Source organism: Lynx rufus, unplaced genomic scaffold (genome assembly GCF_022079265.1).
Source record: "Lynx rufus isolate CCGP_SWC_20201006 ecotype Redwood Valley unplaced genomic scaffold, mLynRuf1.p SCAF_13, whole genome shotgun sequence".
Classification (NCBI taxonomy): domain Eukaryota; kingdom Metazoa; phylum Chordata; class Mammalia; order Carnivora; family Felidae; genus Lynx; species Lynx rufus.
Window position 1 is genome coordinate 37276050 of NW_025814827.1, and position 27911 is coordinate 37303960.

At 37.6% G+C, this 27911-nt stretch overlaps 1 protein-coding gene across 2 annotated transcripts in view; it reads left to right on the forward strand.

The window, feature by feature from the left end:
• The window catches only part of MEIS2 (Meis homeobox 2), a 207183-nt gene that overhangs the window by 122634 nt on the left and 56638 nt on the right, over positions 1 to 27911 (forward strand). For both annotated transcript variants that reach the window (XM_047074519.1, XM_047074520.1), the window contains exon 9: positions 25506 to 25582. In XM_047074519.1, coding sequence (XP_046930475.1) covers positions 25506 to 25582 — 77 coding nt within the window. The remainder of the gene's footprint in view (positions 1 to 25505; positions 25583 to 27911) is intronic.

Here is a 27911-nt window from a genome sequence, read left to right on the forward strand (position 1 = left end):
GGGAGAATGTAAGGGGCATTGAAATACAGGTATACATAAAATGACTGTTAATTTTCTGCAAACAGTTTGATTTTGGAGTATAAAAAATATTACAAATAGGGGCGCCTGGGTGGTTCAGTTGGTTGAGAGTCCGACTTAGGCTCAGGTCATGATCTTGCAGTCTGTGAGTTCAAGCCCCGCGTCGGGCTCTGTGCTGACAGCTGGGAGCCTGGAACCTGCTTCAGATTCTGTGTCTCCCTCTCTCTGCCCCTAACTCACTCATGCTTTTTCTCTCTCTGTCTCTGTCAAACATAAATAAAAACATTAGAAAAAATTTTTTAAAAATAGTACAGATCAAATAGGTGGACTCCTTGATCTTCCTGAGCTCAACATCTGTGGCTTGTTAGAAAAAAAAAAAAATACAGCAAATAAAACAGGAGCTTGGAATATGAACATTTAGAATTCTGAAATCTATTTTTTAATTTCAGTACGACGTGTGGTGTTTTAAAACACAACATTGTAGACTCAATATCAGCCCCGATGTATTTTTTTCTAACATCACTAAGAACACGCACTTCATGATGCAAAATAAGGTGAGAGTGCGTCTTTATCAGAAATTTGGGTGCTGCTCTCCAGCCTTCTAGGAAATGGGAACGTGACTGATTTGTAGTAAGATGATTTCAGAAGCAAAGGTAAAAAACATTCTCATTTGGAGAACAATGGAGAGGAGAACTGATGTAAAAACCTTGATGCATTACATGTTTACAAGTCGGTGATTATAAATTCTCGCGGGGGTCCATGGACAATGAAGCATATCATGTGTAAGCTGCAGAAGGTCAGTTTTAGAAACAAGTGGATTTCTATATCTCACAAAGATCTCAAATAGAATATTTGTGTTTTACAAATGATAAAAAAAAAATATCATTAGGTTTTAGGTTTTTTTTTTAACTCAAAGTATGGTTCATTTTTAACTTTGATATTTTAACTTCTTGTTTGGTCATCATTCCTCCAGTTATCCTGCCACTCCTCCCAATGACCTATGAAGTATTATTATTCTATTTTATAGATTAGCAAGCTGAGGGTCAGTGGAAACAAAAGTTGTCTTCCTAGAGTTTGGTCGGTGCTTGCTGGCAAGTATAAGGCAGGTATGCAAATAGCGACTAATTCTAATAGATATTTCACAGAATTAAAAGATAATTCTTTAAGCTTTATTAAAAAAATTTTTTTATGTTTATTTTTTGAGCAGGAGAGAGACAGTGTGAGCGGGGGAGGGGCAGAGAGAGAGGGAGACACAGAATCCGAAGCAGGCTCCAGGCTCTGAGCTGTCAGCACAGAGCCCGACACGAGATTCAAACTCACGAACTGTGAGATCATGACCTGAGCCAAAATTGGACGCTTAGCCAACTGAGCCACCCAGGCGCCCCTCGAAGATAGTTCTTAACCCATGCAAAGAAATCTTTTTTTGGTGCTAAGCAATAAAGGCCGTTTCAGCAGATTGGTTACAAAACGGAAATTGGTTTCAAATTCAGGAGTCAATGAGTTTTCCATTGCTTTTGATACACAGAAAAAAAAAAAGAGCTTTATGAATCATTTACAACCGAGTCCACTAAATTCTGCTTTGGAAAGAGAGTTTGTTATACACTTGCATCTTAAACCCTAGTAAAATTAAGGTCATTTGGAAACCAGGAGAAATGGTGGTGGCAAGTAATGTCCCTGAGGCTCCTTAAGCCATATGGCAACACATCATTGAAAGAAGAAAAGAACAGGAAGAATAAAAACTTTTAAAAGGCACAGGACTAATAAATGAATTTTTAAAAATAGTCATCACAAAGTCATATACAGATGGAGGGGGAAATTAGAAGTTCTTTGCAGATGACCACTGTTTGGTTACTTACTACAAATGCAAAGAAAAATTAATATGCTTCTTTAATTTAAAAAACCCAGTAAGTGGATAACTCATCCTTCTAAGAGGTTTAACTTCTGAGTCAGCTTGGCTAAGTAAGGCAGACAGCCATGCACAAGCAAAAGATCTAGCAGATGTGCTCTCACGCCATTTTTTAAGGATCCTGTGAGTAGCAGAAGGGCTATTTGATGATCCTTCTTCAATTCTTTAGCTGGGCCTCCCCAACCACAATTGAATCATTCGATCCTATCAATTGAGCAGTGCCTGTACTGATACAGTCTCTGAATTATTACTTAATTTCAAGCTGCTTAGAAATGACTTGAGGTTGTTTCTGTGGACTTTTTAAAGAAGGGTAATTATACCTTGACATTCATTCACTCATTCATTCCACAGATATTTATCAAGTACTTCCTTTATGAACCACCCTCTGTGACAGGCACTGAAAATATAATGGTGGATAAGAAAGAATAGATATGAGTGCTTCCCTTGGAATGCTTATAGGGTATAAAAGGACAGTTGGGGTTAAGTGCCCTAAGGGGAAACTAGGGACCTTTGAGAGAGTATGTTAAGAGGGAATTGACCTGATCAAAAAGGTCAGGATCAATTAACATTAGATCCGAAGCAGAAGATGTCACATTAGAAGAGTGAAGGATAGGACACAAGGGAAGAAGGCACAGACAGTATGTACAAAAGTCCTGGGGCAGGAGAAAGCATGTAGCGTTGTGGCAGTGGAAGGGTAGTGTGGATGGAGGGGAGAAAGCAATTGGAGGCTTCCCCCCAGATCGTCTGGTAAAATTGAAGCCACCAGATAAACATTTTGATCTCTGGCCTGAAAGCAATGGAAAGCCACTGAAGCATGTGGAGTAGTAGAGTGGCAAGATCTATCAGTCTTCTGCAGTGATGATTCTGACTCCCAGGGTGGAGTAGATTGGAGGAGGGCCAAAGAGAATGCTCAGAAACTAATTAGGGTGTATATACTTTTATAAACTCAGTCCTTCTACTTACACTTTTATTTCTTAAGGTCCATTGTCTACCTACTATATCTTATCATAACTTTCATTTGCTACTGAAATGAACAGAAGATTTTCTTTTTATTTCTTTTTTTTTATTTTTTTAAAAAATTTTTTCAAAATGTTTTATTTATTTTTGAGACAGGGAGAGACAGAGCATGAACAGGGGAGGGTCAGAGAGAGGGAGACACAGAATCTGAAACAGGCTCCAGGCTCTGAACTGTCAGCACAGAGCCCGACGAGGGGCTCGAACCCACGGACCGCGAGATCATGACATGAGCCAAAGTCGGCCGCTTAACCGACTGAGCCACCCAGGCGCCCCAAGAATTTTTTTTTTAAAAACGTTCTGTTAACAGCATAATACAACACCATGAAAAAATTTGCTCCCCCCCAAAAAAGCCACATTCTCATGATCTCAGTACAATTAATTTTATGTTCATTTTTTTTTTCCTCTTTCTGCATGGTCTTCATATTGATATTGAAATGTCTTTGTCAATTCCATTGAGATGTATTAAAATGTAGTTACCTGTTGTTCCACACTTAGGACATTTAGGTAAGAAATTTTAACCAAGGATGACAGGATCAGTGAAATGTTGTCCAAATATATTTCTTTTTCATTTTTCAGCAACAGAAACTAAGTTGGGAGAGCATATTCTGCCACTTTCAACCCCAATTATATGGAAATCCCCCTTTATGGAGGACGTAAAGTCTCCTAAGTATTTGTATTAAGAGTAATGCATGTTGCTTAGGCTGTTAAAGAAATATTGATTTCTGACCCTTAACTGGAATACTTAGCTTTCATTTTTCTTCTTTTTACATAAATTGTGTATATTGTGTTCCCCTCAGGGAGAACTTAAAAGCATTTTGTATTATAGAGGCTCCATTCTAGGATCTTATTGCTTTTGAGATGAATAAATGGAAGTCTTGCCATCACTGGAACAGACCTGTTTTTTTTTTTCTCTATGTAACAAGGCATACAAGTTATACAGGGCTGAATCTGGCCCCAGAACTTCTAAAGTTCCAAGCCAGTTTCTTATGGCCAAATTTAGCTTCCAGCTTTCAGCTGATGAAGAGCTTTGGCATATAAGCAATCTAATTTTTGTTCAGCAAAAATCTCCTTGGATGTTTTAAAAATAATTTTAAAACTTGTATTACCAGGTGATGCTTAAGCATTTCTTAGGGATTGGCTGCAAAGACTTGCTCAGACAGCAACGTACCTTGAAGGTACTTTATACTGGCCTTTGAGGTATTCGCATGAAATGGGTTGGCACCAAAACATTTCAATATGCTATAGGAAATGAAATATGGCCAGAGAGGTTTTTATGTTCCGACTATTCCTTTTTTCTATTACTAGCTTGAGGCAAGTAAATCAACTTCACATCCCCTCCCTATTTTATTTTTATCAACTTCCTAGGAAGTTTGAGGGGGGTTTTGCCTATCCTTGAACACATAAAATGGGAAAATTAAAATTTTAAATGTTTCTGCACTATGTATTTGCTCTTATCTATTTATCTTATCTGTTGATGGGATGTTGCTTTAAACACATTTAATATTACTAATTAATTTAATTACACATACTGTAGTGGCGTTAACACATTTTCTATTATCTGCTGTGATGTGATACAGTGCCCTCCTACAGCCACCTTAACTTAAAGCTTTAATTGCTTTCCCCAAGCCTCTGCTCATGTTTGATTTATCTGATTTCTTTGTATAAAGATTCTCTAGTTTACGATGTGTACACAAGTCATTAAATTGGTGTTGATGTTTATGCAGTGAACTTGCCAACTGTTACAGCAGACATCCCTTTATGAATTTATGACAGGGCAATAAAGACAAGTGTCAGAAGCCCCTTGTCTGGGTGAGGAGTCACTTTTCCTTGCACTGTGTTGGGGACGGTAACGTGGACACTTCCGCTAATTTGCATAGCAAAGGCCCTGTTGAAATCCATATCTGTTAAATTGTGAGCATCTCTAATTTGCTGCAGTGAGAACGTATGTGTGCGTGTGTGTTCACGACGCACACACACACACACACACACACACACACACATTTAAATGTTTGCACTTTGAAACGAAGCTATTATTCTACTCAAGGATTTTAACCAGGAGCTTATTCTTTTTTTTTTTAATTTTTTTTAATGTTTATTTATTTTTGAGACAGAGAGAGACAGAGCATGAATGGGGGAAGGTCAGAGAGAGAGGGAGACATAGAATCTGAAACAGGCTCCAGGCTCCGAGCTGTCAGCACAGAGCCCGACGCGGGGCTTGAACTCACGGACCACGAGATCATGACTTGAGCCGAAGTCGGCAGCTTAACCGACTGAGCCACTCGGGCGCCCCACCAGGAGCTCATTCTTTATAAACTTGACTGGGTATATATGTAGGTTATTATGATAGAGTCTCTGTCAGTAATCTTCAGTTCATCAGCTCTGACCCGTAAAAGAAATATTTGAAGAAGGCCATGTATCATTGTTTTAAATCTATACCTTGTTTTTTCTTTTACAAAAATAGGCCAAAAAAAAGTTCAAGTATTACATCATAAAAACCTGAAGTTTACCTTTTTTTTGTTATGAGAAGACCTTCAAAGATTATAGGTGTGAGCTTAATTCACTAATTTTTATGCAGATATAAGTCTCCCTGATGGAGAGCCCCAATTTACTAACTCAAAAATAGATATATATGTGTTATGTTAGTTCTTTCTTGTGTACTGGGATGTACTAGCTTGATTATCTTTGCCCTTTTACCTTCTCATTAATATATGGAATTAAAAGTGAGAAAACTTTATTTTGATGTATACCACAGAGGATTTATCTCCAAGTATTATTTATTTCAAACTCTCCTGTGTATGTGTAAGTTTGTCTTCACATAAGTGATTCCAAAGTAACCAAAGAATTAAGATAAAATTAAAGAGCTCAGAAGCATAAGAAGAGGAAGCCAAATAAGGAAAAAAAACACTTTCACGTTGGAAGGAAAGGATGGACGATCAGGGAGGTGGAGAGAAGGAAGGGAGGAAGGTATTCCAGATGGTTCTGAAATTTGTGCAGTAGAGGAGAAGATTCTCAAATGTCATGTGGTTTTCTGAAGAGACAAAAACAGGACTTTAATGTTGATGACAGGGAAGATAAACTGGAAGTGAGATAGTGAAATTCATTTTTATCTACACTTCCTCCCAATTCTCACCCTTTGTGGAAGCTCTTTCTCTTCATGCTGACAAAATTCAGATCATTAAATGCAGCTAAGAGTGCAGATTAAGAGAATAAATATAACAATGTCTAATTAGCAAGGTTGTGCTGATAAGGACTTAAAATATTTGCCACCACTTACAAATTGAAATGACTGAAATATCATAGACTATTCTGAAAATGTCTCTAGCAGAAAATTAAAATAGAAGAGTAAGTTACACATTTTGGTATGAGAAAACAAAATGAAGGGGACTGGTTTGGATCTGTAGTGCTCACCTATTCCCTTGGCCCATTTTTACTGGGGTCCTCGATTATAAAGTTCTGGGTTCAGCACACGCAGAATAGAGACGTGTGAAATCTGGGTCCTTTTGTTGAGAATCTCACTCTCTTGTTGGGGAGTCAAGGCCCCCCCAATACCTATAATCCAAGGAGGTATATGATCTCTCCTCCTTGCTTATAATAAATGAAGTGTGACCGAGATATCAGCTGATTCCTTTGACCATTCAAGTGCCTCTGTTTTAACCTGACATAAACTTGAAGCAAAACTCAGCCACTTCATCAGCTTCTTGAAGAAATTGAACCACATGAGGAGTTTTGCATTCTCTGGTTTTACTACAGATTGGCAGTGACATGGGGAAGTGCCACTTGAAAAATTCCCTTTTACCCATCTCATCTCCAAGTATCACCCCTTAACCTTACTCATCTCTCCATCTCTTTTCCCAGGCAGCTCTCAACAGGGCTTGTCAGCCTTTCATTAGGCTGAATAGTTCCTGGCCACTAGAATCCCAGCCTGAGGGAGTCATTTTAACCTCCATTTCCTAACTCCCAAGTTTACCCAAGATCCTTTTCAATAGCCTGATTCTTCCTACAAAGCAACTACTTAGCCGCATCTAAAAAATAAACATTTTTCCATATGAAAAGAGAAGGTAGAATCACTTTTTTAAGAGAAGAGAGGTAGAATCACTTCAAAGGAGTGCAGAAGAAGATCTTGAATAATGGTATACCAATCAGAATAGGCTGTTAATGCTGCCTCAATGAATAGCACCAGAATCTCAGTGGCTTAACATGAGAAGACTTTATTTCTTGGGCACTCAAAGTCAGTGATGAGTTCATGCCACTCTCTGAGGCAGCTGTCCTCCATATACAGACTTATCCTGTGAGGGTCTTTCCATTTTGTGGAAATGTGCATCTCAACAAGTACTCCCATTGCATCAGCAAGAGAACGGGCCTGGCACATCAGCCGGTGAATTCTTTAGCCCCCAAATAGCCTGTATCCCCTCAATCACAGTCATTTGTATGGAACTACTTACATGGCCCTGCTCAATTCATGGGGAAGAGAGATAGACACAGAAGAGCTGAGAAACATATATATATATATATATATATATATATATATATATATATATATCAGAAGAGAGCCTAAAATAAGGGAGAGCGTTTGAAATATCTACCCTATGGTCAATGTTTTGATGGCAGTAATATAGAAATAAATGCACAGGGAAGCCCGGATGGTTCAGTTAGGATTTTACATATGTATTCTAGAGAAGTGGGATGAAAGATAGGTTGGAGCCAGAATGTAAAAGACCTTCAAATGCAGGCCAAGAATCTGGTTTTTGATGACATGGAGCCGTGCAGGTTTTGGGAAAGGTATGAATGTTTTATGAAGTATCCCGTGTGGATGCTGGTGATGACTGCTGGGGCTTAATTGTAATCACATCTAGAGACATGAAGACCAATGAAAGATTTCCTTCTGAGTCAGCCAAGTAGGAAGTAACACCCAAATTCTGGTGTTCTTGGGGAAAACAAAAAAGATGTGCCGTATTATTTCGTCTCCCTACTTAGCATGTCCCAGTTATCTTTTTTTTGTGTACCTGTTCTCACCTTAACCAAAATGCCTTTAAAGAACTCATCACTTTTAAGACCCATTAACAGGTAAATAAGATGCTGAATAATCACACATCACAGAAAACATTTGTATTTAGAAACACTGGTGATATTCAGGAGAATTTAAAATGTGTTATCAGTTAGGAATCTGCTATGTTAGGATAAGAGAATTAATGGGGAAAAACTCCAGCTACATAGCAGTGCAATGGAAACAAAAGATTCTGACCCAATATGATTTATGATTCTGACCCAGTATGATTTACCCAATATGAATAAATAGCTACTATGTTACTGCTCAGTTTTGTGCCAGATGCCACATTAATACTTCAGTCCTTTAAGAAGACCCACAAGACCTGACCTGGTCTGACACCAGCTTCTCTGTCCCCATCCTTCCATGCAGCACCCCCTCACTGTGCTTTAGGTCTGGTCTCCTTGCTCTCCTGCCTTCTGGCTAGCTCTGCCTTCACTCAAGTCTCTGCTGAAATGTTACCTTCTCAAAATGATCTCCCTCACTACCCTACATCAAAGATCAGCGTCCCCAGTCACTTTCTATTTCGGTGCAGAAATGACCTTGATGAAGTTTTTCTTCATAAAACTTAGCTCCAGGCAAATTATGTGTTTTTTGTTTATTGCCAATATTCCCTATCAGAACATAAATTCCATGAGATCAGGGATTTGTCTTGTCTGTTTACTATTGTATTCATAGTGCCTATAACAGTTTCTGGCAGTCGATAATTGTTCAATTAACAAATGACTTATTTAAACCTCATAAGACCCCTATGAGGTAGGCACCATTAATTTTCCTATTTTATGAGTGAAGAACCTGAATCCTAGAGTGATTCAGTAGCCTCTTCAAAGTTTCACAGTTTGGAGCCAAGATTAAAAGCCAGGACTGTCTGATTCCAGAGCCTGTACATTTTGCCACAGTATTCTTCCGACAACCCTATACTCCTATCGTGGTAATTGAAAGTTGGTGTAAAAATTGTTCTTTAAGAACCCAAACATTCAATGTATATGCTTGAACCATTTCTCTGATTTTTATATGTATTTATTGAAAACATGATAAATATTGCTATATGTATAAGAAAGTAAAGTGACCCCCCCCAAAACAAAGAAAGGTGTCTTGTGGAGCTAATAAAGGGTGATCTCGAAGAGCAAATTTGCTCACTTGGGCCAAATGCTTCCTCCTGCAGAGTGGGCTGCTTCCCAAAGAATTAGCCTCTCTCAAAATGAATTATTAACCCCGGCATCCTGGCCAAATTCCCACTTGGATAGTCTAGGAACTGTTCAAAACTTGGAATCTATTGAAATTAGCCTGGCTTGATTGCAGTCTCTGCATTAATTGTGATATAATAGAGTTTCTCCAGAGATTTGTGCATATATTATTCTAATTTGTATAGGCTGGCTTTGTCTGCTAAATTTTTTTAGTTTCTTCTTCCCCTTGTGAGATATGTCCTGAATTTCTGTATAAGTTTTTTATTTTTTTATTTTTTTAATTTTGGTGCATGAGTAATTATAACCTCCTTTTCCCTTGACTTGCCAAACCTGTTTCTCATTTGAGTGACTAGTCTTTTGGTCATTCTAGAAGCGTGTTGCAGACTTTAGCCACTAGACCTTTCCAGATTCCTAACTCTTGCACAGGTGCAAGTGTAGCCTGGGTATGGACAAGATTCATTCAGTTAACGTTTTCTAATTGTCTTTTTCAAGTTTCCTGTCCTCAAGGAGCTTATGTTCCCGTGGGAGGTACATATGCATTTGAAAGTTTAAAATAACTGATTTAATGGTGGAACTATTTAGAACTCTCATACTCATCCTAAAATTATGGCTATTAATTTCTTCAGACAATTTTGTTAAATGATCTGGGCCACTTGTCTGTCGTTGCCAAGAGCAGGCACTGTAAAGACACATCCTGGAGATATAAGGAAATACGAGTTTAGTTAAAACTACAAAATCATTCTGCTTAGGTAAAACTAAAACAGAGAGCTTAGAAATCCATTGCATTGCATGATTTTGATGACAACTGTCTACCTCATAGAATTCATCAAATCTTGCTAACATCACATGATTATTTCTTTCTGTAAGCTGGGCTTTCTTGCCTTGTGTTGGCGTAAGCCAATCTTCAGTGCAATGGGTTATGTTACAATAGGTAGCTCCAACACTGTGTCCATCTCCTACGCTTTTTCTGTAATTGATGTGAAGAATAAGAGTGGAGATGCTCTTAAAAGGCAAAATGTTATTCCCAGGAAAGAGTTGGCCTCATAGGTTTTCAGCACAAGGAAGGAAATTGAGAACTCAGGGCTGAAGTCTTTGCCTTTATTTCTGCCTGGACCACAAACAAGTGTTAAGTCACAATTTCTGCGTTCAGTTCTTGACCGTCACCAAGTGAGATGAGACAATGGATGTAAGGCATGTGTACTTACAACTTCAGCAGCTAATATTAGAAAAATGCTTTGCAAATGACAGATGGGAAGAGCTATAAATGCAATTGCTAACGGATTTATGTGCTCTATCTCTTTCCTTCCAACCTATTTCTACCAGTGTTTTCCAAAAAATTTCCCAGGGCACCACCTGAAGTGTGACCTGATGGCACCAAAACACATGTGTTTCCTGAGTCGGTTGAGTGTTTCCAAAATGTATCTACACTTTAAATTCAAATGTTTATCCACTAGGACATTAACTCATGGAAAGTGTTACTGACTTAATATGACAGTCATATACTTCTGCCTAGGCTATTGTTATAAGTTCTGTGGGGCTTTCTACAGGTATTTTCCCCCATGTCTTTGTCACTATGGGCCTAGAAATATCTAATTCCTTGTGGAAAAAAACAGTTTTGATTTGCAATAGTGTAAACAAATTGATAGAGAGTGTATGCTTTTAAATCTGTAGCATGCAGAAACTTCCCATACGAGTTAGCCCCTCCCAACCAAGTGGCTCTAACTTCTAATGTGAAAAGGTAAAAGCCTAAACACTGATATTTCTCCTGCTTCCCTCGTGCACTTGAAATGAGATACTCCATGCTTTAGTCTCAGGTCAGGCCTTGGAAAGTATTCATTCATTTATTCATTTACCAATTATTTATTGAGCTTGTACTGTGCTTCCAAGTGCTTTTCTAGAAGCTGGGCATATAGCAGTGAACAAAACACAGAAGTGCAAATTCAAATAAATCCATCAGAATGTTTCATATGGCACTTCTTGTAAACATCTAAATTTGTTCATAAAAAATTAGAAGAGCATTACTCCACTGAGGGTATTAATTGCTTTGCAAGAACATTATTTAGCTTATGAAAGAACGCACTTCAGCAAAGAGCAAACTCCCTTAGCGATTCAATTTACAATATTTATACTTGCTATAAATTTTATTCACAAATGTCCGAGAAGTTTAAAAAAGTAATGTCTCCAGAGGGTGGTTCTAAGTTCTGTAACATCTTTAGCATGTCAGTCACTTAAAATGAAAGGAGAGAATGTATTCAGGAGCTCAAGGAAGAGAAAAGAGAACATAACCAGTCAGATGTCAAAATACCAGTCTCAATCTCTGTTTTTCCATTGCTCTAGATGCCTGACCTCTTTTTTTTTTTTTTTTAATGTTTATATATTTTTGAGACAGAGACAGAGCAGGAGCAGGGGAAGGGCAGAGAGAGAGAGGGAGGCACAGAATCCAAAGCAGGCTCCAGGCTCTGAGCTGTCAGCACAGAGACTGATGCAGGGCTCTAAGTCACAAACTGTGAGATGGTGACCTGAGCCAAAGTTGGACGTTTAACCAACTGAGCCACCCAGATGCCCCTTTAGTTGCTTGACCTCTTACATATTGAATCCAGGATCTGGCAGTGATCCATCCTTGTTTATAGAATGGTACAAATATCATCATGATAAAAATGCACCTAGGTCTATACCTTCTTTATAACAGTATATTCTCAGACCATTTCAAAATTGTCTGGTTAGGTTAGAATAAAAGATGAAGGCCTTATAAAGTAGTGGTTTATACCTTTTTCCCCCTGAATTTCTTTCTTGTATTGTATACTGTATGAAAATTTTAAATGTTCAGATACCTGCATTGAAAAGGCTTTCCTTTAGTTTCTGCCAAGTCAGACTTGATGGTAAATGGACACTGATTTTCATCTGGTACTCCTCAAAGGAGGAGAGTTTGTTAGTCTAGTTTTCTCCAATATTCAGGCCAAATCCAGGTCATGATTTTATATGGGGACACAGAGATATAAGTTGGATGGTGATTTCTATCCGTACTTTTGACCTCTTTGAGATAATTTTTGGTTCCTCCTACTTATCTCTTGCCCTCTCTTCTCTCTCTCTTAGAAAATATATGTATTTAGATAAAGTGTAATCAACACTTCTATGGTATATACATAAGAATAATAACCTTGTATTTCCTTAATGATTTTCTGCTAGAATCTAAAGGCCATTTGTGTCTTATTTCTTGCCATGTGGCAATCCTTAAGTGTTTTAACTTCTTTGAAAACTAAACCCACTCAGCTTATGTTGCTTCGAGGGTATATTTCCAATTACTCAAATAAGAGTATTTAATTTTTTTAGGTATTTAAATAATGCATATGATTTAGTCCAGAACACACGAGTAGTGAAGGTACCTTTTACCTCAAACTACCCTGTTTCAAATGAAAAGCTTACCATGCTCTTAGGGTCAACTGGTCAACTCACCTTGTGCTAAAATATTTATACTCTTTAAAAATAATAAAATTAAATTAAAATAAATTAAATTTATGCTCTTTGTATTATGGTAGAAAATAGGTCAAACTTAAGTTTATCTGCCAAAGATACAACATGCCAAGCAGGTATCAGAAATGTTAGAGGGTTCTGCCCATCATGTAGAAAAGTCAAGGGTGATATCCAAACTACTGAACAGTCACCAACAGTCAGAATGTATGCTCAATGCATTAAAAACAGATGGTGGCCCTACTAGTTCATACTAGTTGAATTCAGCTACATTAATGGTTTGTCCTTTTAAAGTCCAATTTTTATGGAGACAGCCATTTTTGGGGGCTTCTTAAATCCTTGTAAGAAATATTTTTATGCAAAAATAAAAATATTTTTTCCTGAGATTATAAAGTTATGTTATCAATTGCTAAGGTACATATCAAGAGGAATAAGGAATAAGAACATAAGAAAGCTCTTGCTCTCTATAAAATCTTATCACTTAATAGATTCAAAAATACATAGCCAATGCAATAATTTCACATATACATATTTTTAATATGTTCCTCATTATTCCATTCCTCTTTTATCCAAATTGATAAGCAGATAAAAACATAGTAGAGAGTTAATTAGAAAAACACTTTCTGCTGAGGTCAGCCTGGCTACCCAAGCCACGAGTAACCTTTTCTCAGTATTTTCTAATTTACTGTCCAAGTTAGGAATAAAGTAGGCATGTATAATATTTAAGTAAGCTATAAATAATATTAGCATATATTCTCATTGTTTTACCATGAAAACTTTTAATTTTTGTGTCTATATTTTCTTTTGGTTCATAAGTTTCTAATTCATTTGGATTTACTCGGCATAGTACTTAATTATGGTGGTAAAAGGTGAAATACTATCAAATGATTTGATATTTCAATATTTAATCACTTTTATCTTGAATGAGTGAATGTTTAGTCAATAAATATCCAGAGTCATGAAGAGTCATATGTACATATATATTTCTTCATTTTGTTTGGTTATGACATGGATTATTAGTTGATGATCTTCTATAATTACGAGAAGAAGCATCTTCATAAGTATGTTGAAAGACATTTTAAAGGTGTTCTAATTTACTGATGAGTTGATTTACTCTAAACACAAATTGGAAATTCACAAAGTGATTGTTTTCATCTGCTTAGAAACACTTTTTATTTAAAGTATTTGTGTGTTTTGAAGTTTAGGTGAGGGGCACCTGGGTGGCTCAGTAGATTAAGTGTCCAACTCTTGATCTCAGTTCAGGTCATGATCTCCTGGTGTGTGAGTTTGAGCCCCATGTGGGGGGCCCTGTGCTGACAGTGCAGGGCCTATTTGGGATTCTGTCTTTTCTCTCTCTCTCTCTCTCTCTCTCTCTCTCTCTCTCTCTCTCTCCCCTCCCCCTCCTCCCCTGCTTATTCTCTCTCTCTCCCTGTCTCTCAAAATAAAATAAAATAAACTTAAAAAAAATAAAGTCAAGGTGAAATAGTAATGGGCCAGTATATGCACAAAGACAGATAAATGTGGCAGTACCTTGTTGTGTCTCCATCTTGATTCAGTTTTGTTGTGTCTCCATCTTGATTCAGTTAACTTTCACTAAACAGGCTGCTTTAAAAAAGGGAAGGAAAAACAAATTGATAAGATAAAACTGTGGGGAATTCCAAAATAATTACTGCTAACTGACCTTTTTTGATGGCCCAAGTTAAGAGTTTTCTTATTATGGTATGAGTTGGTTGCTTTATTTACTAGTGCAGTGGGTACCTAAGGAAAACACTTGGGTAATATCTTTGATTTTTTCATATTCCATGGACAGACTGATAAGGGTCTTCCTCCCATGTTCTCAAAAATCACATAAATTCCAAAACATTTAAGAACACGGGGTTATATTTAAACAGGAAAAAAGTCAAGGTTTTTTTTTTTTTTTTTTGTAGCCCACCTGCCTCCCTTTTTTAGAGTATACAGCTACGTATATAGTTGTATCCAATGCTCATGAATATGTTACGAAAAGAGGCCAGTTTGGAACTCCTGAACCAAGTTTCTAATGCCAGTGTTCAACACGTTAGTGTGTTTATCTTGGTGAACTGTAAAATGAAAGAATTAACTCTTATTAAGGAGTTCTGATTCCTCATAGCCACCGTGATTGAAGCCTTCTCCATAATGTGGTATAAGAAATGGTCACTATTAGGGTTCATTCTATCTATCTATCTATCTATCTATCTATTTATTTATTGTTTATTTATTTTTGACAGAGACAGAGCATGAGCGGGGGAGGGGCAGAGAGAGAGAGACACAGAATCCGAAGCAGGCTCCAGGCTTCGAGCTGTCAGCACAGAGCCTGACACGGGGCTTGAACTCACAGACCGCGAGATCATGACCTGAGCCCAAGTCGGACACTCAACCGACTGAGCCACCCAGGTGCCCCTATGGTTCTCTTTTTAACCACTACTGCCCATCACAAGAAGTCATTCCTTTAAAGCTACTCTCTTCTTATTTTTATGACTTTTTAACTTATCATTAACCCCATGCTCTTATCCTATACTTTGAGATGAGCAAAGAAGATAATATCCAAAACATTTCCATTGCTTACTCTAGAGATAATAACCTTTTTGAACAAAAGATAATCCTCAGTTTCTTTAAACAACAACTTCCTCTTTAAGTCTCTGGTAGCTTTCTCTTGTCAAATTGGACTTTCAGTACATTCTTAAGGTAAATCAGACAAAATTATTTATAGCATAGGCCGTGCAAATAAAATTAGACTAAACATACTGGAATTATTTATCATAGCTTGTAAACTTTACCCCACTTTTTTATCCATACTTTTTTTCGTGTTATTAAAGAAATGTAACGGACTAATCACTAATCTTCATTTCCTTCTAACTCAGTCTCATATGGCACTGTGTCTGGACCTGTTAATAAGTAGGATTGTTGTCATAAGATTAGATACAAGTATCTCCGTTGTCTAGACATTATATAACTCTCTGCCAAATACTTCAGATCCTTGTTTTAAAGCAACCCCTTAGCCTTTTTAACAAGGTGAGATACTAAATGTTAATGAAAAGTCCCATGGACTTATTTCTTTTCCACAGCTTCTTAGTGTCACCATCTGAATTTGCCAATTTCTGCTCCGTTCTCTACATATAGAAATTTTACTGCTGTTTTATATAAGAGCCGGGGGCACCTGGATGGCTCAGTCAGTTAAGCATCCACCTTCGGCTCAGGTCATGATCTCACGGTTCATGAGTTTGAGCCCCCACATCGGGCTCTCTGCTGACAGCACAGAGCTTGTTTTGGATCTTCTCTCTCTCTCTCTCTCTCTCTCTCTCTCTCTCTCTCTCTCTTTCTCCCCCGCCCCCGCTTTGCCCCTCCACCCTCTCAAAAATAAATAAAAACATTTAAATGAGAGCTGGTTTTCCCTGTTTCATGTTTGAGGCCATAAAATGTTGGTATTATTTGCCTCTTTGAGTGTCTCCTTCCTTAAATCTCTCTTCTCATTTGCTCCTCAGCTTTCACCTCAACCGACCTCTCTCATTTCAAACTAGCATTTTTAGGTTGCAAAGAATTTACTTGTTTGCATCCTCAAACTTGACTAATTCAACATGCAGAGTTTTTTGTTTGTTTTTTAATGAGTTGCTTTTTTTTAATTTTTAAAGGTTTTTTTTTTTAGTTTTGTCTTTTGTTTTTTTGTTTTGAGAGAGGGATTGAGTGTGTGATGCCTCTTGCATGCTAGGCAGTGAGCTAGATTCTGGAGGTAAAATGTGCGTCGCTTGTCTCTACTCTCAAGGAGCATCGAGTCCACTGAGAGAGACAGACCAGCGAGTATTTGCAAGGCAGTAGTGTGGCAAATGGGGAAATTTAGGGTGATATGCAAACATACAGAATATGGGTGTTAAGTAGCTTACAGTATAAAATCTGGCTATTGGTATCTACAATTCATAGGTAGAAATAAGATGTCCCACGGGCACCTGGGTGGCTCAGTCTGTTACGCCTCTGACGTTGGCTCAGGTCATGATCTCACAGTTCATGAGTTTGAGCCTTGCGTTGGGCTCTGTGCTGACAGCTTAGAGTCTGGGGCCTGCTTTGGATACTATGTCTCCCTCTGTCCCTGTCCCTCCCCTACTTGTGCACATGTGTGTCTGTGTGTATGTGTGTCTGTGTGTGTCTGCATGGGTGTGCGCGTGCACTCTTTCAAAAATTAATAATCATTAAAAAAATGTTTAGAAATAAAATGTTCTTTGACATTATGTAAGCATGAAATTTCTTCTTGCTAGGGAAACATCTTAAAAAAGCAGGAGGCCAGGCCAACAACAAGGTTTAGGCAGGCCCCTTCTCCTCAGTTGACCTCAGTTTTGTTAGACACAAAATAAGAAGGTTTGAATGAGGTGACTCTCCTGTCCTTTCTAGTTTCTAAAACTGTGAGTCTGTTTTTCTTTTGCAGTTCACTGAAAAATCTAAATAGCCTAAACCTGTTTTGAAATCTATTTCAACAAATGATCCATAAAATAAATAAGCACAAAATTCAATTTTTTGGAAAAGTGGTCTGGCTATAGAACTGAGTAGTCCCATAAAATATTAATTTGGTCATAGTGTGGAAATGTGAAATGATCGTTAAATGAGTCAAGGCCTTATTTGTGGCCTTTGGCTCATTTGGTAAGATTGCCCATCAGCCATGTAGGCAGTGTAATACGCATGGCCAAGCAGCTCATGGGAGCGTCCTAACAAATGTTAAATAAAAATTATCTTTCTCTAGCCTTAGGAACATATTTCCGTTATTTTCAAAACAAGGCTGCGCACAGCTTTAAAATCTCCATCAATAGAAAAATGATGATATTCATTGTGCTTAAAACTCTGACTCCTACCTGCAAATGTCTTATAATATGTTTTCCTGATACTTTTTTATGTCTTTTTGGAAGTTTAGAAGTAGTATGGGTGTTGGTGGCATTTAACCTTCACGTAATTTCATGCTCATATGAACTCCCTCCATACCACTAGAATATGTGTATGTAACATTTCTTGAAGATGCAAAAAATGTTCCTTCTTTGTCCCAAGACTCTTAGGTTATTTTGTCTTTCTGTCATTAACTTTGGTTTCATAAGAAATTCCTCCTTCACTGTTTTATTTTATCTGTATCTTGATAATAATAAATTTAAAAACTGTTCCTAAAATCTCTGAATCATAATCCAGCAGGCTCATTCAGTATTCTTTTAGCTCATCTACAGGACGGTGAGTGGTTTTCTTTTTTTGCTCTTTTTAATGAGACCTTCCTACCATGGCTCTAAATATCAACCATGGTTCACCTCTTAGGGTCTGGCTATTATTAAAAATCTCTCAAACAGTTTCTGACTTTAAACATTATTATTATTATTATTCAATCTATTTACCTCTATGTGAACTCAAATGGAAATGAATCTCCTGAAATAGCCATGTTTTCTTCATCCCAGATATGCACATGGCATTAAAAAAAAAAACAAAAACAAAAACCCAACTAATTTAAATCTGAAATCTGGGTGTCCATGACACCAAACATCTGGATGAAAACTGAAAAATTTAGTAGATGTCTTCAGATATCCAAATATTGTGTCAGTAAAACAGTTAAATGTCTATCTGAATCTTCCCGTTTGTGTCTGGGTATTTATGCATCATATACGTAGTACCATCAGTCCTTTCTAGTAGAAAACATAAATTTCAGAAGGAATGCATCACAAACAAGGATGTATTGAGCAGCTATTATGTGGGAAACATTGCACTAAGTGCTTTTAATTCTGAACTCTGTCTTCAAATGATTTGCCATCCAGTGAAGGATATAACACAAGTACACTGACATACATAAAACACAATGTGGAGTAAAAACACAAGAGAGAAGGGGAGAAAGCACTGTGAAATTTTTAGAGAAAGTGACTACTTCTGGCTGGAGAGGATTTTCCACTGGATCCAGTGTTTAGACTGGCCATGATGGACATGCCATATTCATGGGGAATGGAAGGGAATTTTGTGAAATGCATTCTCTTTCAGCAGCAGAGAATTTTGCTGAAATGAAATGTGAAAGTTATTGTGTCATTTTTCATCATCACAGCCTTTTGGTTCCTGTAAGGTTTTTGAGTCTCAGGTATTTGGATTAGTAAATTTCTATCATTTCCCTTAAGAGTTTCAACTTTACACAAGAAATATACTGAAATTTACTCCCTGGCCATTTTAGAAACAATGTAAGAACTCACCCTTATACTTTTCTCATTTAGATTTTTTAAAGTTCTGGGTTTTATATACATTGCATGCTTAAACGTCTGTCTTCTAAGTTAGGTCATTTTTTAACTTATTGGGATCAGAAGTCTGATAAACTTTTTTTAAATTCCCAAATCCTCAAGAGTTCTGTCCTATTTGGTCAGTCTGCAGGCCTAGATGAAAGCAAAATTGTTGATTGCTTTCCTCTTCTTCCTCCTCCTTCCCTGTTTTTTATTCTTTTTATTTTAGTAATAAGTAATCATTTTTAGCTGGAGGGGGTAAAAGAATAAACTGAGAAGGTTCCGGATAATCTAAGTCATGCCGTGTGCATTAGTCAGGACTAATTTATTGTCTCAGGTAACTGAAAGGTAAAAGGATCTGGCTTTAGGTAGAGCTGTATCCAAGTGCAGAAATGATGTCAGGAATCTGTTCTTTATTGGCTCTACTTTAGTCTCCATGGGCTTCATCCTCAGTCAGGCTTTCCCATTTTGGTGGCAGCAACGGCATCAGCGACTCCAGACACATATTCTACTGACTAACTCCAGTGAAAAGAGAACACCTTTGACTGACAGCCCAACCCACACCCATTAACCTAACTTGGGTTTCGTTTTCAGTGCAGCCAGAGTGATTAACTATGTTGATTGACTAAGCCTGGTCGCTTGGCCACCCCTGAACATATGCCTAAAGAAAAATCAGGGTACTACTATTACCAAAATAAAGGGGAAGGATACTTCAGTGAAAAACTTTAATGTTACAGTGGGAAAGACCGCCACAAATGTCAAGACAGCAGGTGGTTAGCCCCTCTCTTACCACTGCCTGTTTCTATGACTTGGCATATGTTACTTACACCTGTGAGTCTTGGTTTCCTCATCTACATTAATTAGGTGCCAGGCCAAAGTTCTGTCTAAAGGACCTTTTTACTCTACTATTTTGCGGTTCTGATCTCAAGAACTGGAGACAGGGAGAAGACACCCAGAAAATGCAGATATCTGCAAATAGTAACACAAAGTGAGAGGTACATCATGTTTCACATAGAAGTGCTTCAGGGAGAAACAGGAAGTTAGTTTGGTAGTGGAAGAGGGAAGGGTTTTTTCTGCCTCCTGAGATAGTGATTCGAAGCTCAGACAATTTGAGGGTGTGTGTGTGTGTGTGTGTGTGAGAGAGAGAGAGAGAGAGAGAGGGAGAGAGAATTACTAAGATTCAGAATTAACCATCACAAACTATACTATTATAATCTCTACAGATATTTTACAACCCATTATAATCTCTATAGATATTTTACAGTCTTATCCAAGGTGACAGAACAGCTTCACTGGGAACTTATGTCTGTTTTGTTTGTTTTTTCATTTTTCCTACAAATATTGAGAGACGCTCAGGTGGAGGTGGGGAGAATTACAAAAGTTTAAAAAGCCCAGAGCTCTGCCCTTAGAAAGTTATACTTCATGAAGAAAAGATATATAAATAAGACATGACCGTGAAAGGCTAAAATTTATAAATGCCAAGTAAATTGCAACATGAATGTAGTAGAAAGGAGATTACTTTCAGTTGTGAGGATGTGATGGGTTTTAAAATATCTTCATTGTTTCTTGTTTTACCTCAGAATTGTATTTGTTATATACATTTCAGTCAGAGCAGAGGAATTTTTGTTTACATAAGAAAAAGATGTTAAATTCACGGCTATTGAACAAATTTGGCATTCCAGGAAAATGCACTTACTTATTCAGGGGCAGTCTACTTGTACCCTAGTTCAGGAAGCACAGTACTAGAGCAATGACGGATATCCACCCAAATGCAGTTTTATGGTTTATCTTAGGAAAATTGCTTAGAAGGTTCCATATATGAGTGGCATCATCAAAATCTAAGTCAACTGGATTAATTCTATAGAGTAAATGGTGTCTTGAAGGGGATTGAGGAAAAGGAGGCAGTCATCACAATGATCAATTTCCAAGTGTTTGCTCAGACTAAGACCCTGCTCAACAAATTACTCTGTCATTTGTCTTAATGGTTGCATTACATCATCACACAAGTAATTTGACAAATTGGACGTGGGTCTTCAAAGAGCTAGCTCATCAGTAAGCCTCAGAGTCCAGCAAGTGAGTCAAACTCATTGGGTAGGAAAGTAACTCAAGAGGTAGGACTTGTCCTAGAGATGTTCTGCTTTGAAAAATTATCCAGTCAGCCAGTTACTGTAACATGATAGCTAGCTTAATAAAAATGTTAAATTACTATGGTGTTAATAAAAATGCAGAGTGGGAGCACCCAGGTGGCTCAGTCGGTTAAGCATCTGACTTTGGCTCAGGTCATGATCTCATGGTTCATGAATTTGAGCCTCACATCAGGCTCTGTGCTGACAGCTCGGAGCCTGCAGCCTGCTTTGGATTCTGTGTGTCCCTCCCTCCCTCCCTCCCTCTCTCTCTCTCACTCTCTCTCTCCCCCCCCACCTCCCCCCTCAAAAATAAACATTAAAAAAATTTTTAAATGCAGAGTGTATATTAAATTACAATAAATTAATTATAATTTTAAAGTTCCTATTGTATTTAAAAAAAATTGTTTGAAGCGGTACACACGGAGACAGTATAGGGTATCTGTAAACAAAAAGTAAAAGCCTTTAGCTCCTAAACTACCTAACATGAACCATTATCACTGTGTAATTTTCCAGATGTTTATCTTTCACTACAAGGACAGATACATTCAATTGGTTTATGAGTTCATGTGTCTGTTTTACAAAAAATTGATAATACATGTTCTATAGTTTGCTTTTTTTCACTCAACATATATGGGAAAACCTTTTTCATGAGAACCTCACATTTTATTTAACTATGGTTTAGTTGATAGGCTATTTCCAATTTTTTACCCTTCTAAGTACTACCATTTTCATTTATCCTGTACTTCTAATTCATGAGATGATTAGAAATAGCCCTTCAAGTGTTTTTAAACATCGGTATAAATCCTTTCAACATAGAATAAAATTCCTGACAAATCATTTCCAGTTTGGACATTATTGGAGAGAGGTTAATCACAAAAGAAAATGATTATTAAGTGGTTTCACCCAAAATCTGTTCCACTGATGTATTCTAAGGATATTGCAGATCTATTTCCATGTACTTGATAAACCAGGTTAACCTAAAAGGAGAGAGGGAGAGAAGTTCTAGCTAAGGTTAGCATCTTGAATAAATATAATATCTTAACGTCAAATGAGTCTTTAGAGAAAGAGGCAATTAAAAATATTCTACATGGAGAATACTCTATCTCCATGGAGTTGTGAGCCATACATGTCTTATTACCTTTTTGAACACTTGTCCGTTGATATTCAAAGTAAGGGGATCTTTGTGACTCCCTTCTATTCAACAGTGGCTTTAGAACTATTTTGAGAAGTGAAAAACTTTGACCTATGTTGGTTCTTTCTTGATGAAGGGAATCATCATCGTCGCTATTATGTTACCGTGTGTGTTCTTAAAAGTAAATTGAGCCACCTCTGGGCCACTGGACCAGAGTGGGTTGGCCCCCAACAGTGAACAGACTAAACTATAGCTTTAGTCCAAGAATATGGAAACTGACAACAAATTATTGCTTGCGGTCTACTTCCAGTTTTCAAGTGCAAACATACCAAAGTTTATTTTAAATTTGAGCCAGTCAGACATTTAGTAATATACATCAAAGAAGAAGTGAAGGCTTCCCATGTTTATTATTTCAATATGATGTCTGTTCTAATAAAGTAGAAGAATGCATATGATAGACCATGTAGTAGAAATTCTCTAGTTCTACAGTTAGACTTAAAATATATACATATATTTGTAAATTAATCCGAAACACATTGCCATGGTTCCAATTCCTCTGAAAGCTGATTGTTTTCCGTCCCTTTTTTAATTTTAGAAATATAGTGGCTGACTGCCAGAACACTTCCAGATAAACAGTCCACTCCATGTATAAAAGGGGCATAGAATCACGAATGTTCAGAAACCACAGAACGTTATTTAAATAAGTTAAAGTTATTATGGTCTTCCCTATTAATTAAAGAAAAAAGCCATCTGTGCAAGGTGAATTTTGGTAAGGTCCCAATTTTTTTAATGATTGTGGATGGAATTTGCAACTGCTCTCATAGTGAAAGTACTGCTCAGGGATTCCCAAGATAAAATGCACTGTTTATGTAATTTTGTGGTCATTGGACTAAATTTCTACTAGAACACTGGAAAGAATTCTTGTTATTTGATCAGAATTTACAGTCATACTTCAAAGCACTGGCTTTCTACTAACATCAGCTTTCTACTCTTCTACTTCCTTAACATCCTAAACCTTAATTTCATATGAATCTTGTGTGTGTGTGTGTGTGTGTGTGTGTACATATAGGTACATGTATATATGTGTGTGTGTGCGCATGCACACCTCTGCCCCCCCTCTTTCACACACACACACACACACACACACACACACACACACACACCACAGCGCCCATGTTTTGTCAGACCTGCCTTGAGCAAACACATCAAACAGTGAGCAAGACTAAACAAGCAGAAAGAAAACACTGTATAAAGAAACGACACACTGGATGTTGACGTGACCAGTGCATATCCATATACTCTTGCGATGAGTCCTTATTTTCATTTTTGTTATTTGTGGAATTCATTTCTATTAACTATTTCATTATAGGGAAAGTAATTTATAAACCTAGGCGTTCAAAATCTTAGAGGGACCAAAAGTCAAAAGGTGCTCCTCCCTTGAGTTTGGTAGGAAAAATGCTATGACAAGAAGGATCTGGGGATTGTTTTTGGTCATTTTCCCCCAGCCACTGTTTTCAGTCAATTAAAATTTGTACCCTAGGCCTTTTCCAGTTTGAAGCCACCCAGGCGTCTGTGATGAGCAATCCTTCTTGTTTGGGTAGTCATTCATTATCTCCATTACCAAAAGGAGAATAGAGGACAATTACATTGTTTGGACGAATCAGAGTGTTAGAAGGAGTATTTGTCGTGGTGGCAGAGTGCAGCACCTGACAGGCAACGATTGATGGCCAGGAATGAGTGTGAGTGGCCAAAGCAGCCTCATAGGATGCAAATTACTGACTGTGGATTCCAATTTATCCTGTTCATTTTTCTTTCCCGTGCTGAAGACCATTAGTGGTTTTTGAAGCAGTGAAGGGGTCATTACTAATGTGGGTAGGCTTGAAGCAGGAGGGGGAAGGAGGGGAAAAGCCTTCTGTAATTACACAGCTTTCAGGAACAGGCTGGAGGCCCTAGCCAAAAAAGTGTCAACACCTCGCAATCAGAAAAATTTATTTTCATTTTATGCTTAACCCATATTAACTCAACATTATCATCTTTCTTTGTTAACATTTGCAGAATATTAAAAGCCTGGCTTCTATATTAATACAAATCTGGTTAACCCCTTTTGCTGCACAAGGGATTTTGTTTAACCTAATGGCATTTGGGTTTGCTAATAAGTAATTGTGCACATTTTGGATAATGCACACCATTATAGAAGATGAAATACCTGAAGAATAAAATTTTAGATGATTGAAAAACATTCATTCTCTCAAACGCGGGAATGATTACAATACTCTAAATGGAATATTCTGTTGTTCTTAATGTCGCCCTTTAATAATGTTGATGAGAAATCATATCAAAGGCTTCCTAGTTTAAGAGCGACTTTGACGTGCTGGATAAAAAAAAAAAAGTTTACTTTTCTGTTTAAGAAAACCAGGGAATTTAGAGCAGGGACCTCTCTAGAGACGTGTTTTATAATTATGCACATGCAAGTACAGTGTCTCTTAAAGTGAATGTATGCTTCCAAAATAACAGTCCTTGAATCCAGGACGATGGGGGCAAGTGGTTGATGATGGGGGAGGGTGGTTCAGTACAAATGTCTGTGAGGTGTGATGGGAAGTAAAGAATTAAAAAGCTCTGAAACCCTATGGCTTCATTCTCTTCTCGCCATACTATAAGGTAAAAGGTACAATTTCTATATGAAGCATTGCACATAATTGACTCCCTTTGAGGTGTGGTCATTGTGTGTGACCCATTGTGTTAATGCAGAGTGGTAACCAGTAAAAATGAATGCATCTTTCACTATCCTTTAGAGGAGTCAACATAAATACCGTCAGTAAACTCTGCCGTAATTGGATCAGTTGCCGTGGCTTCTAAGAACAGTAGTGATTATATACCATCTCGCCTCCCAAACTTCTACTGTCAATAACCTCAGGTTAACTAGGAAATGATGATCATGTTGGCCATCTCACAAAGATAACACAGGAGAAGGGCTTCACCTAGGAGTTCTAGGCAGTGGGGTAAAATGGCCCTTACACTAGGTCTCTGAGTAGTCTGCAGTGATTGTAGATAACCAAAAATCTGATGCCATCCCAACAGTGCTTTCCATCCCTGACCGACTCACAAAACTGAAGGACTGAAACCCTTTGCTTTTCACTGCTGACCCTCCAAAGTGTGGCAGGAACAAGGGGTGGGGGGCTGCTAATGCAGGTTTTTGGATCCTTGTCCCTGCCTAGATTTTTCTAACACACGATATAAAAAAAAAAAAAAAAAGCTTCGATTAGGAAAATCAAGCCATAGACTAAAGAAATCACAAACAGTGGTTTCATTCTTAGAAGCAAGTGACTCTTTCTTAACTTCTGATACATCTTTTAAAACATTTGTTTTTTCATTAGCATCCGTACCCTTCCGAAGAGCAGAAGAAACAGTTAGCGCAAGACACAGGACTTACAATTCTCCAAGTAAACAACTGGTGAGTGACCCAAAAATCCATGTCTTTCTCCCATGGGTAAAGTAAGATTTCTAAATAATTGTTTTCTGTCTTTTTTTTTCTTTGCTTCTGAAACAAATGAAATTGAGGCGGATTACGTCTGTGTTTCTACCTTGAGGTGTGAAAGTAGTGTGTGTAAAGTAGGGGACGAAAAGGTAACTAGGTAAATTGTGGTTGTAAGATGCATTCCTCTTTCTTTCTCTCCTTTCCTCCTTTCTCTCCCTCCCTGACCACCTCGCTTTTCCCATCTCCAGTGCTTTAAAATTCTCAAATTCTCAAACTGAACCACAAATTCTGTTCAGGTCATTCCTATTGGAAACAGTTACCGTGATTTTTTGTGCCGTACTCACAGGGAGTTAACAGCTCTGGGAAGGTTGCTGTTGTCTAGGCTTTGAGGGGTGAAGTAGATGCAGGCTTTTTAGCATTTCCTAACAGAAATTTATTTGCCCTAATTTTTTTTTAACACAGGGGAAAAAAAAAAGATTTTCCTATTTTGAGCTTTGCGATTTGACAGATTACTCCTGTGTGGTGCATGGACCATCACCCTTTGTATGTGGCTTAGAGGGTAACTGAGGAAAAGGAGGGGCAGAGGATTAAATAAAATGATCACAGTGGCCAAGAAATGATATAGGAATTACTTATCAAAATACTGGCCCAGGTTTTATCAGCAGCTTAATTTTGTTTAGTACATTCTTGGGGTGATGTTCAGATTAATTGAACTGACAGTTCTCTTTCAAAATTCAGGGAAAGTATTTGCACGGATTTCAGGCCTTATACAAACTTAATTACATGGAACTCCATTTTATCATTCTAATTCCATGTAGCAGAGGTTGTATTTACAAATGAGAAGTCTCTGCCTTTATTCACAGCTTTCCTTAATATATTTATCAAAGCAGGTTCATTTACAAAGTGCTCTATCTGTGGGATACAGGCAGGCAGACATTAACAAAGCTTTTAGGTTTATCAGGCTCGCTGCCTGATGAGCTACCCGAGGGTCAATTGATTTTGTGGTTCTGTGATTCATTTTTTTCTCATTTTTCTAGGATCACAATGAGAGACATGCTTGGAGAATTAGCCAGTTTGTCTGCCTTATCTGTCAGGCAATTTTTTTTTTTCCCAGGGAAGTCAAGCTACTTAAATTGGCCACAGGAACTGCCGTTATCTGACTTTAATGCACCCTATAGTGTGGATAGCATTTCAATTACACCAGTAACCAAAGCTTAGCTGCAGCCCTTTTCATGCCTAGTGCTGTACAGAAAGTGATGTGCCTACCTACAGAAGCAGAAAATTGAGTTGCCTTGCTTCTGTCAGGGTGATTAATGCAGAAATAAACTGCTAACCTGGAAAGAAAGGCAGAAAGAAAGGATAGACAATACAGACTTGAATTCACTTTAATTTTCTTCTAAAGATTGGAACTATGTACATTTAAAGATACCCTTTAGACCAAAAACTTAGAATGAAGGCTGTAAGCCCCAGACAGGGATGTGTGTGGAATTATATGTTGATATGAGCCTCCAAGTTTCAATACTACATATAATATATGTCAATATATATATTCCATTATGTTCCCAGCACAAGCGATCAGTGGTCTAAAATAGTAAAAATAAATATATTGTGTGTTAACTATAGGAAATGTATTCACCCTGCACGTTATTTTGTAACGTACTGATTCCTAAACTGAACTGCTTTTATATTCAGTGTCCTTAATAAGCAGTTAATATTGCCTTAGAATCATAATTGTTGTACATTTGGGGCAAGTTGAGGAAGGTTGTGATGGGAGTTTTTGAGAGAAATGAAGTATTTCTGCACAGATTTTTGGCATTGACATTTGATCTTGTTCTTTTTGAAAGTACTCTTCCTTATCATCCATTACCTGTACTTTTTGATGTAGTCATTATACTTCCAAGAGTGAAGAAGCAAAAGTCCTGTTTCTAAAGATGAGCGTTTCTCACAATTAGACACCTAGTTGGAACCTGGAAAGAGCACCCTTATTTTCTGAATCCCATTGAGCCTGAAGGCACGTGCAAGTTCTGTCGGCTTGGTAGTTTAGGTTTCCTTGTTTCTCTATTATTTGAGCTGTATTTGCTGCAGAATGCCCAGGGTTAGGATATGACAGTTTATCGCTCAGTAGACTTTCCATAATATGGCATAAACGTTGACACCTACGTCTCTACAAAATAATTCCATCTTCCTAATTTTCACACTTCCTTCTGAAAAAAAACCCTATAATCCTGCCCCGAGGTCCAATTCTTAGTTAACGGCTACCGTAACTTTGATAATAAGGTGTGACTCATGAGGATAGTACAGCAAA